At 33.9% G+C, this 15,783-nt stretch overlaps 1 protein-coding gene across 1 annotated transcript in view; it reads right to left on the reverse strand.

The window, feature by feature from the left end:
* Positions 1-351: 351 nt before the first annotated feature.
* The window catches only part of RyR (Ryanodine receptor), a 169,038-nt gene continuing 153,606 nt past the window's right edge, over positions 352-15,783 (reverse strand). The window contains exons 99-114 of the mRNA XM_073077792.1: positions 15,534-15,737; positions 13,756-13,841; positions 12,253-12,352; positions 11,727-11,858; positions 11,199-11,292; positions 9,803-9,958; positions 8,929-9,022; positions 7,796-7,941; positions 7,008-7,138; positions 6,243-6,401; positions 4,872-5,079; positions 4,243-4,374; positions 3,432-3,588; positions 2,593-2,702; positions 1,740-1,842; positions 352-1,183 (exon numbers count right to left, since the gene is read on the reverse strand). Coding sequence (XP_072933893.1) covers positions 1,080-1,183; positions 1,740-1,842; positions 2,593-2,702; positions 3,432-3,588; positions 4,243-4,374; positions 4,872-5,079; positions 6,243-6,401; positions 7,008-7,138; positions 7,796-7,941; positions 8,929-9,022; positions 9,803-9,958; positions 11,199-11,292; positions 11,727-11,858; positions 12,253-12,352; positions 13,756-13,841; positions 15,534-15,737 — 2,116 coding nt within the window. The 3' untranslated portion in view covers positions 352-1,079. The remainder of the gene's footprint in view (positions 1,184-1,739; positions 1,843-2,592; positions 2,703-3,431; positions 3,589-4,242; positions 4,375-4,871; positions 5,080-6,242; positions 6,402-7,007; positions 7,139-7,795; positions 7,942-8,928; positions 9,023-9,802; positions 9,959-11,198; positions 11,293-11,726; positions 11,859-12,252; positions 12,353-13,755; positions 13,842-15,533; positions 15,738-15,783) is intronic.

Here is a 15,783-nt window from a genome sequence, read left to right on the forward strand (position 1 = left end):
GTGAGACAAAATATGCTACGAATGATGAACAAGCTGCCATATATTAAACAACTTACGTACTTTTTAATTTATTGTTTCTCGTGTTGCTTTACATGGTAACAACAGATGGCGCTGTTGAAATAGTATAAATTTTCCAAAAAAAGTGGACTAATAATTACGTCGATGATGATAATATTTAATAAGTTTTTAAATTGTCCGTATTATAGTAAAGTTACCAAAGAAAACAATACCAAATAATGATGCATTGTAAAACACTAAAGATTTTTTTAAAAAATAATAATGATATTTCTTAAATATGGAAAATATATATGTTGTTAAGTTAATATCTAAATAAAAAACACGTTTATTATAGTTAAATATATTTAATTCTTTATTTTAATTAACAGATTTATATTTATCTTACATAAACTATATCGAAAAAGTTAAAATAGAAAAGTTTACTTGGAAAGGCCACCTTAATTATTTCTTTACAACTCTTAAGATATAAGTAAAATATACTCTTTACTAATCTCAAGACGAATCTGAACTTTGGAAGCAATTGGAAATTCTTAAAAGATTATCTTAAGATTTAAGAAGAATACCGTTGAAGTTTATTTAATCTTTATAATATAATCTATAAATACTATAATCTTTTGTTTGTAATTTAAAAATACTTCCCAAATTGAAAAAAATAATTGTAATGAAAATTATTTTAAAATGAAAAAAGGCATAAAATGTATATGATATTTCTTAGAAATTAAGAAATTATCTTAAGTTTTAAGATAACTTAATTTGCAGTAACATTTTAATTCCATTTTGTCGCGATAACAACTCGATCATAAATTTTGCGACTGTAAATATATTTTTAAAGTTTCTTTAAGTTAAAACATCATTCTCATAAATAACAAACATTGCATTTACAAGCTCTAAGTTCAATTTTATATTCAGAACAAAATAAAATGCATAATTAACAAATCATTCAAACGATTAAAAAACAAATTCAAACTTCAACGGTCATAGAATAATTGGTGTTGTTTTGAGCAACGAATTTCAAAATTGCTTAGCACAAGCTATTGTATTTTCACAACACGTTTGTACTCTTACTCTCCCATTACGTCTTCGTATTGCTTCCTGAAGCAGTCTCCCACGGGGAAGAAGTCCCAGCATCGCTGTGTGTACATGTTCCATACGTAGGTTTCTTGACCTGAGGGTAAAATTCGGTGTAAAATTAAATATTAACCAATGTAGACGGATGTATTAATATCCATTGATATACAACTAGTAAAAAACGTAGATAGGTTACTAACAAAACAATTAGCTTTTTGGTGGCACTCATCCCGAGAAATGCACGCTACGAAAGTGTTGCAAGTGGGATAGCATGTCTAAATTAATGTGCAAAAAAGAATTAAACATAGTTCGCATAGGACAATTAGCCCGTTTTTCATGTGTTACTTTTCAAATGTATGACCTATCTACTATCTATCTAATTATATTGTGTATTATCACATTTTTTGTCTATGATTTTTTGATTATGGAATAGAAAAATGACTTTGATCATAATTCAGAAGTTCACTGATCATAATCAACCATTTAGAGGTGCACTAACTAGTTTAATTGTATGCAATGCGACCAGTCCTTGTGAAGAAATAATCCAATTTCAATCCAAATAAATTTTATAATAATTGTCATCAATTTATAATTATTGACAAAAGTAAGGCATATATTTAGAGATTTCGCGTAAAAGATATATTAAATCTTACCAGTATATTCCGTGTCTGGTTTATTGATAAGATGCATGAGGAAGAACATGTAATTTGCCAGATTATGCTCTCTTTGCACATGAGTATCGAAGCCGTGCGGAACCTGTAATGTTAAATAATGTAATCAAATATATTAAATATAGGGACCTCAGACCTCACAGACACTTATATTATGTAGAAATACACTCAAATATATTTATTATCATTTTTTCCTTGTTTTCGGGTACTGATTATTTGGGTAACGCCGCGTTTCCCAACCTGTGGTCCGCGGACCCCAGGGGGTCCGCGGGTATATGTATGGGGGTCCGCGATGTCATCTCTGGACCATACATAAATCGCTCATTGAGTGTAAAAGGGCCGCTTTACTGCTTTTTTCAACCACATACCTATGTGAAAAGGCATTCTCTAGTCTTGTTTACCCAAAAAACAAATACAGAAACATATTACAAGTAGAATCTGATTTGAGATTACAGCTTAGTAGCAACATCAACCCGAATATCGCTGATTTAGTTGCAAGAGTTTATTTTATTAAGGGGGTCCGTGAAAATTGTGCTTGATTTCCTAAGAGTCCGTGGACTGAAAAAGGCTGGGAAACGCTGGTGTAACGTATTGAAGCTACTATTAATCAACAAGAGATGGCGCTGTTTACACCTAATTTAGATTATTTTATAGTAGTTATATAGCCATTTCTTGTTAGCAAAATCTTACAAAACTATCCTGGTATAGATGTTCAATAAATATTTTGCAAAACTTGAATGTGGAATTTCTATAAAATTCTGAAATTATATGTCTTTATTTCACTTTATTAAACAAACTAAGTAAGCTAAAGTGTAAAGTATATTGAGTATCTTACTTTATCAAAGTAATCCTTATTGATGCCGCATATGAAGCAGTTGGACTCCATGTCTTCTTTCACGGACTCCAGCTGATCACGGAGCTCACCGAACGCGTCGATGATCAAACCTGAGGGGAAGGGAACGTGTATTTTCAGAAAAGGAGATTTTCAATAATATTTAATATGTAGTTCTTTCATCAGTTACGTACATGTTTTGGCACGTTGCGAAAATCAAATTATGACAGTGTATTTTATCTCGACTAACAATGATTGCAGAAAAAAAAAACGAAAACCACATAAACGTTCCTGTCTCATCATATTTCACATTAAATTTCAATTTTTGTTATATTAAGTTAATTAGTAGTATTTATTTTTTCTTTTTCAATTGTATTTAAGCAGCCAGAGGTCACAAGGATTAAATTTATTGCTGAATGTAACAATAGCAGCGCACGCAGAATGAATACAGTCGGGACTTAGTCTACAAAAAAAATTCTTATATAATGATAAGGTCACTACCACTGTTACCTTTTTTTTCTTTTTTTTATATTTAACCTAACGATAAGGCAGACGGACTACCTGATGGAAAGCAGTCACGTCGCCTATGGACATTTGCAACACCAGAGGAGTCGCTAATGCATCGCCGGCTTTGAAGGAGAGCTCTTTTTACACCCTCTTGAAGAGCCCCATGTCATAGTCCTGAGGGAATACCTCAAGAGGAAATTCATGCCACATTTTGCACGTTACTGCCATTGGACGGCTCATAACAGATGGCGTTAGTCGTACATATTAATATGTTATAGATAAAAAAATACAATAACAAATATATCATATAACTCATATAAAAATTACCAACTTACCCTGAATAATAGCCAATAGAATGACAATGATGAAGAAGAAGAAGGATATATCGAAGATGATGCGATACACTTCGGAATCATCGCCATCTGGCGGCTCCAACTCGTCTCCTATACCACCGCCCGCTCTCACACCCTTGTATATGTTGAATACGAAACACTGGAAAAAAACGAGAAAATAGATGAATCGTCATAATATAAATCTACACGAAAACAAATACCAACTTAACGTGTCCTTCAGTACATAAAAAACAGGTGTTAATGGCATTGAAGTTGTTTTGTGTGCACTTTAGTGCATATAAAAGGGATATAATTATGACAAAACTCTCATTTCTATTTAAGCAAAGCAGCATTACAGATGATGATGTTACGACGTGTAAAATGTGTTTATAAAGTAATCATGTTTTTAAATTAAATAACCTTGGGAGAGCGGGAGAGCAGTTCCACTAATGGTAAATGGTTACTGCCGTCTATGGATGTCTATAATCAACTCCACATTGAACAGGGATTCTAACTGAAACCGATCACAGATGTCTTGCCGATATGTTTGCCTCATATGTGAGACAGCTAGCTAGAAACGCATAATTGCTTCACGCTAGAAATACTGTTGGTATAGTCCGCGCCAAACTGCTAGTCCGCTCTGAAGTTGTTGCGAGCAGGTGTCATATAATTTGCTATGGCGACGCGATTCATTTATGTGGACTTTACCTCTTCAGTCGAAATATTGTGCTACCATCTTCCAAGTAGTCTCAAAAACTTGGTTAAATAGCCTATTAATAATGCATATTTTAATGATTGCTTGCAAATCACTCACCGTCAACATGTCATGGCAGTTCCTGTTGACCTCATCGTCTTCCTCTTGCACGTAGAACTTCCTGAAGAAGTTGAACGCTATCACCGTGTAGATGTACACCACTATCGTTAACAGCATCACTGTTAACACCAGCTGCAAAAAAACGAGTTATTTAGAAGAATTAGTTCAAGTTGGTGCTCCAATTTATTGCTTCAAGTTATATTAAGAATTAGGAAATGGAAGTTGGCTTTATAATATTGAGTAAGGTTCGAGGTTCTATTCCCAGGCCTTTTAGATTTTTCAAAGTAACATATTAGAAATTGATTAAAGCTTTAACGGAAAAGAAAACATCTGAAGGAAACAGTCTAAATATCCGTGTGTTTAAAAATGAATAAGTTTTTAAAGTTTACCAATTCGCACTTGGCCTGCGCGAGAGACTATAGCTTAATCCTTCTTATTCTGAGGAGGATTAGGATTGATGAGACCCGTGCCCAGCAATAGGACAGTAATTCGTAAGTAGGTCGAACGAACGAAATGAAATATACATAATATAGTATATTTCATTTCGTTTCAATGGGTTGTTGATGACGTGCAGGAAATTGACCATAAAGCCAGTTCAGAAATTTCAGTACATCCATAACCTAACCCACCTGTTTCCCATTATGCGTGACGGACTGCAGAATAGTTCTCAGTGTCTTGAATCCAACAGCGACATCCAACAAGTGAGCAGCAAAGAAGAAGTTGTTGAAGTTGCCCATAACGGAGAAGGAGAAGTACCACAGAGAATAGAGGAACGAGTTGTCCGTGATGGTCACACCGGCCTTCCACACTTGGTAGCGCCAGTCGATGTTCACTATGCTGGAAGTGGTAAAAAATAAATTTATTACTTCAAAACATTAGAATAATTTAAAATAACATTACAATAATTGAAATTAAATAAAAATAGATACAATATATGTACAATATAAGAAAATATATATCTATATATTTTTTTGTAAAAAATTTAATGTTAGACTGACTGTTGGTAGGGCCGGATTTAAGGGAGGGCAACCGGGGCCTCCACGCAAGAGGGTCCCCCACAATAGAGACGTCGGATTTTTTTTTATTCCGACTAGTAAACACTAGTAAAAAAAAATATCTTTTCCTTTGATTTTTTTTTTCGCCGTTTTACCTTTATCTACAGTACTTTGTACAAACATGAATACTAGAAGAATCTACCTGCGTTTCACAATAAAATATTTATTGAAAAACTCAACTGAAAAAATTGTTCATTTTATTCGGAAAATAATTTGGGGCCAGGGGGCCTCCACTCCTTTGTTGCCCCAAGGCCTCTAGACCTCTAAATCCGGCCCTGACTGATGGTGACGCTCGGCCAAACCATTTTTGTTCTTTCATTTTTTTATAATTTAAGCATATTTTCGATACACGTATAACATTTTCCCGCGGTGTAGAGCAATGGTGTCCTGCAGCAGATACACTACTACTTTTTATATATAAATGGAAGCAAACGAGCATGCAGACTACTTTTTTATGATGTAGGGGTAGCAGACGAGCATACAGTCCACCTAAGTGACTACTGTTGCCCATGGACCGTCTGTTCAACCCCAGGTAGGATTGCATATTCACCTGAGGTTGGCCAAAAATGCGCCGCTACCCCTGAGGACTAAGCTGGAACGCCTCGGATAAGTATGTCTTCCTTACCACACCCTTCAAAGCAGAACAGCAGCAGCGCTTAACACTACTGTTATTAAGCAAAAATGGATACGACGAAGTAGAAACAAGTGTTGTATGTGTGCCCCACCAATGAAACAGTATTTGTATCCATTACAACTATACATCATTCCGCATTCCAATAATTAATCTGGTTTCCTTTTGCATATTTAATGTAAAAATTAGCAACAGTATATATTCGCTGCTACTACACACTACCCTACTACTAATAACAGCAATGCTAGCTTAGGAGCGCTTAACACTGATGTTATCAGGCAGAAATAGCTGTTTTTATATGTTAAAGTACTTACTAGTGCACAAATCCCTTGCTACCCTCGTCCTCTTGCGCGGAGAAGGATGTCTTCTCCATGCCCAGCATATTGGAGATAGAGTCGAAGTCGTACGTCTCTGAATACTTCGCGCGAACCTTCTTCTTGATGAACTTGTCCCAGTAGTTCACTGGGAACGATCTGGAATCGAAAAATGTAGGATTTTCAGAAGAACGTACTTACTATTTGTATATTTATTCTTAGTGTAAATGGTAAAGAAATAGATTAAAAAAATGTAATTATGCAGTTTTAGTTTTTACTATCAGCTTCATAACTCCTTGCAGCATTCTTACCACGCTTTCATTAGCTTGGGTTGTATGTATGTATGTATGTATGTATGTATGTAACGGAATCGTTGAACTCTATTTTTACCCACTTTGAACAGTCCGATTAATTTAAAATTTTGAACAATTATCAAGAACCGATGACAAAACACGATTTTAATAATTTTATCCCATTCCCCTCATCAGGATCGTCAGGAATCAGGATTAACGATTTTCCTTGTGCGATTTTAGCGTGGTTTTTAGTTTTTAAACTATAATTATTCGTTTATCCTTATAATTTCGGATTTGGCCCTGCAGGCCCATTTGAAAAATTCACCCTATATATTTTTTCAACATTATACAATACGTTTACCTGAATACAGTACTATACTTTATATTATAGTATGGGTTATACTCATTACTAGTATTATAAAACCGAAATTTAGTAATATCTTGTAACTTTATTAGGTAATCTATAACTCACTTCGCAGATATGACAAGCTTGTCCCAATGGCTCTTCAGGTCGTCATCTTCAGGCTGCTCAGCGATGTAGAGGCCGTCGAACTCCAGTCTGCGAGCTATTTCCTTTTCGCGCTTGAAGATCGCTAGTGGCACCTGAAATATTAAAGGGAATAAATAGGGAAGCTGTTCTAAATTAAAGTGTTGTTTATCGAAAAATGTTTCTTATGTAGTAGTAGACAAGGCATTTAATGTAAAGTGGTCAATGGCATATCATTGTAATCTATAAACTATGGTAGTAGTTATGTAGATTTCAAAGATATAACACTTTCCTTTCCTTTGAATTTTAGTAGAGAGAAATTTTCAAATTTCGATATTTAGATAGACGAAACATTGGATATACTAATAGAATAGAATATATTAATAGAAGCTGGTGAGAAGAAGAACCCTTTGTGGTTCAACTCCGGCGGCACCACCGCTACACCTATTTCTGCCTCATAACAACAGTGTTAAAGGGTGTTGTGTGTTGGAAGGATGTGCTAGGGGACACATACTTTTCCGAGGCGTTCGAGCTTAGTCCTCAGGGGCAGCGGCGCACCTGTGGCCGACCTCAGGTAGGAATATCTAATCCTATCTGGGGTTGATTACAGATGTCCATGGGCGGCAGTAGCCACTTACCATCAGGTGGACTTCATGCTCGTCTGCTAATCCTATATTTAAAAAAAAAACATCCCTCACAACCAACTCATTACCAAAGAATCTTCCACTTTTCATGAGATCATAAGCATTTGGTAAATAACTACATTTACTGACCTTAAGATGGTAGTATCCAATGAGGATAGCCAACGACACGATGGAGTGAAGACCGGCGGCCATCTTTATGACGTGTTCCATATAAAAGAAGTCCTCGTCTATATGCACCACTTCTAGAGGATCCTCATCATCACCTTCACCACTACCTGTAAACGATATTATTTTGAGTATATTTCTTAAGTAAGTAAGTAACGTGTTAAAATACAGTATAAAAAATGGAGCATGCACTCCATCAGAATATACATATAAGTGGCCACTGTCTAATACCCAATTTCTGCGACAAAGCTTTTTCTGCAAAGCACCTATTATATTTAACAAACTACCAAAGTCAATACGTACCATTGTTAATGTAGTAAATTTAAAAAAAAACAACTCCATGATTATTTATTAGGAAAATGCTATTATACAATAAATTAATATTTTTCGGATATATAGTTCTATTTGATGATAACTGATGACATATTGCACTAATAATAATATCTAAATGAAATGTGTGTAATTTTTATCTTTGACATTTATTAAATTTTGTATTTCTTATAATTAAATTTATGTAATTTAAATTAAATTTATGTACATAATTTTTATCATTCACATTTTCTTTTTTTGTATTTTTGTATTTCTTATAATTATTATATGCCCGCTTGCGGCGGGAATGTAGAGGAATATTATTTTATGACCGTACATGTACCTAGCTTACCTACATTCCATAATAAACGAAAAAAGAGACAAAAACAAAAATCTGTCGCCCATGGACATCTGTATTAAGCCCTAGATAGGATTAAGTGACACTTGAGGGCCAGTAATTCCGGTCGAGATGCATTATTGTTTAATCGCGTAATTATTTGTTTAAAAGAGGTAGCCACTATCATATACAATTTGTTACAGATGTCCATAGGCGATAGTAACTATGTTCTGTCAGGTGAAACGTCATTTACTACTTCAATCTAATTAAAAAAACTTGTAGATCAGAAATTAAAATGTAAATAAACAAAACTTTTCAATTTGGAAAATGGAAATGGAGCTTTTTATTAACTGACAGTGTATGTATATATGTTTGGGTCAAATATTGCAAGTTATTTTTAATGTGACAGACAGACATTGATATTTATTTGTATGTATAAAAATGTTCTCACCGTCGCCACTGCCAGAACCGGAGCCGGATCCCGAGCCGCCAATAATGTCATCCATACCGGAACCTTCGTCACCATCAGAATCCAAAGCCGACACCTGGTTATATAAACAGTTTAAGAAAAAAATGAGCGTGTAGTTTAAGTAAGAAACTCAGCGTAATTGATTTCATTTGGTTTCTTTCTCATATCATTTGTATCCTCATATTGAAAAGATTGCCTCATAATAAAAAGGATTAGATCATCATCAGTAAACTATTACTGTCCCACAGCTGTGCACGGGTCTCCTCTCAGAATGAGAAGGATTAGGCCAAAGTCCACCGCGCTGGACAAGTGCGGATTGGTAGACTTCACATTTCTCGGGTATGCAGGTTTCCTCACGATGTTTTCCTTCACCGTTTAAGCAAATTATAATCAATTTGTAATACGCTCATAAATTTGAATAATAAGAGGCGCGTGCCTGGGAATTGAACCTCGGACCCCTCGATCAAGAGCCCAAGTTTCTTAACCACTAGGCTATTACTGCATTAGGTCATAGTCCACCTTAAGTCCTATCGTTCAGTTTTAAGACGTTGTGACAGTCATAACAAAACAGAAGATATTGGTGACAATTTGTCTTCATTTTCACGTAGTCATTTTAAAATGTATTTACTTTCTTCCTTTTTTTTCAATTTTATTTTATTTCGTATTTATTATTATTTTTATTTTTATTATTACTTTTTCTTTATAGTCGTACCGCCTTCAATTTTTCTGCACATCCCTAAGGTTGACTGGGAGAAAATGCTATTTAGCATTAAGTCCGCCCTTTGCACCACACTGTTTTTAACATGGTATATAAAGAGTAAATAAAATAAAATAAAAATCCAGCAGTTTCACTCACCTTATAAAACAGCAACACGAAGTTGATACAGAACGCCAGCACGAGCGCGACGTACTTCAGGTTGTAGAAGTTCCGCGCCAGGAACGACACGGCACGCCTCGTGTACTGGGAGAGGTCCACTTGGGACAGGGCTGAGGGAGCTGGCCCTTGGACCGCCTGGAAGGTTTTAAATAGGGATTTTAGAGCTATATGATAGTGAATTTAATTTTGTATGTGGTATTATTAGTCGATTTTATTTTAACTTAACATATAACATACACTTAACATTTAACTTAACATATTTTATTTTAACTAACAGAATAAATCGCATTTTAAAATAAAATCGAATAATGTTAGATATATTTATATATAAGAAATAGCAGACGAGCATGCAGTCCACCTGATGGTAAGTGGCTACTGTCGCCCATGGACACCTGTAATCGACCTCAGATAAAATAAGATTCCTACCTGAGGTCGACCGCAGATGTATTCTGAGGACTAAGCTGGAACGCCTCAGATAAGTATGTCTCCCTTACCACACCCTTCAAACCAGAACACAGCAGCGCTTAACACTGCTGTTCTGCCTAAGAAATAGTTGTGGCGGTGTCGTCGGATTCTTACCACAGAGGGTTCTACCGTCACCCAAATTATTATTTCAAGTTATCTTAAAAATGGATTATGTAAGTGGATTTATTATATAAGTGGATTTGTAATGATAGTGGATTTTTTTTGTGATATTGGATTTTGTAGTGAATTAAAAATACTAAAAGCAAGCATGCAAAAAAATGTCAAAATGAAAAAGTCAATAAAAAAATTAATTCAATTATCGCTTTTACCTTTTTGGGCAGAAAATATTGTTTTTGCAATCCTCGCTGCGTTAGCAAAATGAGATTTTTATGTTATACAGTAAATTATGATTATCTAATCTAATTATTCCATTACATAATCATAATGGTTACATTAGATAATCATAATTTATTTCATAGCGTGAAAGAAATGCATAACTAGTAAGCAAATTATAACCTAAGCTTAACTCTACTTAACTAGCTAACTTAAGCTAACTTATGCTAACTTAATTTAATCTTGGTCTCTATACAGAAATCCAAAATGGCGTTTTTTATGTGTTTCTCTCTAACAATTTATAGAGAATGAATCAATAGATACGCTATTTTGATTTATTATTGAGATAAGATGTACAAGTGTATTTCAGATGTAGTAAAATCAGTCATAATCTAAGAGTCGAATATGTAAAATGACAATGGTTATGTATTAACGATACGAGTATGTTTTATTATGTTATTCCCTTAAATTATTCCATCATTACATACTTTGTGTTTTAGTTTTACTACTGGTACTGATTATTTATTACTGTTACTGAGGTTCGCTGTAAAAAATAAATAAGTATTGTATTATATACCTTCTTGCTCTCAGCTTCTATGGCGGACATAGCTGCTTGTTGGGCGGCCTGTGCTTCCAATTGTTCTTGCGCTTGCTTCTTTGCTTGTTCACCACTGGAAGTTAAAGTATACTGTTATAATCAAATCTTGTATTATCTCTCACTTTAATGTATATCATAGTGTGGTATGGAAACAAAAAAGAGTACTCAAACAACCAGAACAAAAATTCAATACCTCATTACAAAAAGTATAATCACCGAATGATTCACTGTTTTTATTGATTTCCAGATTATTATGATTACCATGATTATTGATTACCATGGATTACAATCGAATTAAATAATTAAAAGAAAATTCTTCCTTTTTGTTGACCAATTTTAGAGATTTATTTATATTTCGGATTATTGTGTCAAGGCGAGACTAGACAACCTCTTTATCTGTACACACATTGTCAGTTATCCGAAATAAAGTAGTGTTCTTGAGGGATAGTCAACAATCTCTGATCGCAAGCGGAGCCACGGGTTGAAGCTGCTATAACATATACTAACCCCAAGAGATCGATAAGTGATGGAGGCTGCTGTTCCTCTGTATGTTCAGCTCCTTCATCAGGAGACACTTCAGCCTCTTCCCCTGATGACGGCGTTGATGTGCTCGGCGACTCGTGCGGTTTCACTTGTATCCTGAAAAGATAGATAAGACAATCTCATGGAGTAAGGGAGACAGGCAAAGATAAATAAAAAAAGATAGACAAGAAACTCGTGATTATCAAACACCAAAGTATGAGCGAACGCAACCCGAAAGTTCACGAACGTTCGGTTGTGCCCAATGATATATTTTTTGCCAAAATATTTGGTAGATTTTTCGCAGAAATGTAAACTTTGGACAAACTACCGAAACTACATAGTAACCGAAACTTAGGCCGGTCCCTACAAGAAATCCATTTAGGATCAAAGCTTTGGCGAAACATTCGATACTCCGGATTATTCGGTGTCCCCGAATCTGTTACTGTGTTTAGTATTAACCACATGAACCTTATCATCGTCCAAATTGAAATATTGTTATATGAATGCTCACTGGCCATTGTCTTCTTTGGTGATATCCAGTCCGAAAGCAGACACTTGCATCTGTCCCGTATCCTCGGCAGGTGGCAACGCTGGTAGATGACGACTTGGACCTAACAAATATACAGCAAAAGATAATTAGGTAAGATGTTTATCTTTTAGAATGCCCTAACATAGATTTATATGTGGAAGAAGTGTAAAGCTTTTTGTGAAGAATTTTTATAGATTTTCAATTTGGTTACTGTATCAGGGGATGTAATAATTACGTTAATATAAAATTATTTCATTAACAAATATTGCTCAAAAGATAAGCAATATAAACTACATTTATCTTTTAGGCAATATATTGAATTACTATAAAGTAAATATTAACAATTTTGTCTTTAAAATTGATAAAGCTTGTGAAATTATAAAAATATTTTCGTTATTTATTTAGAAAAAATTAACGGACAATATGAAAAGAAAGTCAAGACAACAAGTAAATCTTAATTTTAGTAAAATGATAGGCACAAAGTAATTTAGAAGATTGAAGTAAAATAAAAAAATCGAAACAATTAACGATAGGTATAAGAAAAAATTGACGAAATAAAAAGGATTTTGAATTGAGAATTTGTAAAGTATAGATCAACATTGACAAAATAAAAAATATGACATATTTTGTTATCTGTTAACTCAATAGCGGATATAAACATAGTTATTTAAAACACTTCAATCAAACCCAATAATAAAATTGTTATCGTTATATTTATTTACGATCAATTCCACAGTGAAAAATGTTAATTCAGTTATTAAACCTGCATTTGGCGTTTAGTGTATAGGTAAGTGTAGTCAGTAGTAGGTAGTGGCTTTTAGTCAATTTAGAAAAAATATGGCCCGACTTCTTTAAATTTCAAAATTTATGATATTAGCTGCCAATCCTTTTGAGAAGGTCTGGAGAGTACTTCATCATGTTAATACAATTTTGAGTATTTTTTAAAATGAATTATTAACTATGATGTCACTTTTTAACACTTTTTGACATTTGGCCCGCGTTGGGCGCCAAAGTAAATACAGTTCCATAAAATTAAGGCCCTGAATTTATTTCTTTAGTTTTTATCTTCCATTTGATATTTCAACATATTATTATTTTGTTTATAATTATTATGATTACTTATGACCCGTATATCTGTCAGACATTCTAAAACGATATTTTGAGGTTATCTTTCGTGCAGTCTTGTAAAAATACGCACTATGCCAAAGGTATATTATTCTGACAGAAAATATTTATTTGTATGATACGAGTATTAACCTTCTTCTTATAAAGATCGAAATAAGACAAAAATACAAAAGTAAACGAGCGTATCATACAAAAGTTGTTAAACAATTGCATCCTTCAGTCTTAACCGTTCCATAGAAAACGTAGGCCTTAGAAAATTAGATATTTGAGAGATACTCGATAGTCACAGCCACGAAGCCACACGCTACCTTACTGTCGCCTTACTTTGTGCCGGTGCGAGCAACCTGTGCCTCAACTGACCAATTTTCTCCTCCTCCGTAGGTTCCGGGGGTGTTTCCTCGGTCTGTGGACCTCGCATTAGCCCCAGGAGGACTCCGAAGATGTACCTATAAAAAATACCGTAAGGTAGTTGACGGTAGGTAAATGAAACGATTGGCAATTTTGAAATTAGTATGATGAAATGTTGAAAGATACGTTTAATTTTAAATATGTGTGCAGAATGTGTGTTATTAATTATAATAATAAAATGTGAAATATATGTGTAATTTAAAATAAGTGCGTGGGATGTGTTTGAAGAAAATAAATGCAATATGGAATATAAATCATTAGGGTGCTTGAGCTGATAAAACTTGCGTTGTTATGTGAGAAGAGTGGAATAGAATTTTAAATCAGTAAATATGTTATACGTTTTATAAGTCTGTCGTTAATAAATATATCTGTGAGAATACCGTTAGTAAAAGTCTCTCTGAATGAGATCTATCTGATTTTTCATCAATCAACTTCAATTACATCAACGAGGTCATTTAATATCAATTGAACAATTTGACAAAAAATGTAACATTTGTTTTTAATTATAAAAATCTACGTCTACATGAAATAATACAATAAATATACTAACACAGGACATGCATACGACATTAAAGTCAACAGAATAAGATTAGTATTTTGCAGAAGAGAAAACAGCCGTGCATTGCATTTTTTTACACATCTACAAAGCTTACAAGTTTTCATTGAATTTACAATAGAAATATTAAAAAAATCGAAACTCTCCTTAAAAATTCTTCGCCTGCACTCAAGTATAAACTTAAGGTCGTAATTTTTTTAGAGGTTATTATTTTAGAAAGGTTTGCTTGTAGAAAAGTCTAAATTCTATTTGTAACAGACTTAGGGCGACAGTCACATCTTACTGATTAACTGCGTAACTTCTTTAATTTTAAGAATTTAAAATTTAATTATTTAACAAAAAAATGTATTTATTAACAAAAAAAAAACATAACTACAAGACAAAAAGACATTTACAATATCCAGTAGAAAACATGGCATTTACCAATGACTGTGCACCGTGACGTTGCGTGAAATGAAATAACCATAATAAAATTAAACCTTATCTATCTAGATCTATATTAATTATTTCAAAAATGTTTTTTTTTCTCTAGTTGGGCTGAACCATTCATCCGTTTGCTATCAAAGTGTGGTCTGATGTGGCATTCGATACTATTTTTCGGCCATTTTACAAAAGGTTCAAGCACCTTTTCATACAGAACCGAAGTTGTTTGAATTTTTTTTAAGTTCATTTCACCTATGAATCCTTAAATGACTGGTTGGGAATATCCCTATTGTGAAACCCTATTTCATTTCAATTAATTTCAAATTCATTTGAATTTATTTCAAATATGAAATTATAGGTCAAGCGTCTATTTATAATTTGAAATCATATATTACGCGTGTTTTTAATAAACTCAATGGGCATTCTCCTTGTGGTCTACGTGATCTTGCCCAAGGTGCGGCCGTGCTCGGACAGTCTTAGTTCAGAGCTTGTATATATATTAGATCTTGAGAAAACTTCGATAGCGTGATTCAGAATACTCTTGGCACCATATCTTGACAAGTAGCGGGAAGTCACCACAAATCAAAACATTAGAATTATTCTATCGTCTGTTTGGACAAAATATATTTGACTAGGAATATATTTTACTTTAAGATAATTTAAAGATTTCTTATTTTGCAAAAATATCCCCCGCGAGCGTTCATTCATACAAATATTTTTCCTAAATATACAAATAAAGATCAAAACTCACCTGACAACAACCAAAACACCGTATCCCAAGTAGTAGAACAAATAGAAGAACAGTTTGAAGAATCCCACGAATAGTTCCGACGGCGGCATCTGCTGTAGGTCCGCGATTCTTGACTTTATGTTGGTTGGTGATAGAGACGCGAATGTTACGAAGATTGCGTCTTTTACTGATTGGAGGCCTCGACGGAACGGGTCTTTACCGGCTCTGAAATTAAGAAAAGTTGAAAATGAACAGTATTTTTTTTTGTTGG

The sequence above is a fragment of the Epargyreus clarus genome, unplaced genomic scaffold (genome assembly GCF_041222505.1).
Source record: "Epargyreus clarus isolate Ecla_fem2 unplaced genomic scaffold, WU_Ecla_fem_2.2 ptg000011l, whole genome shotgun sequence".
Lineage (NCBI taxonomy): Eukaryota > Metazoa > Arthropoda > Insecta > Lepidoptera > Hesperiidae > Epargyreus > Epargyreus clarus.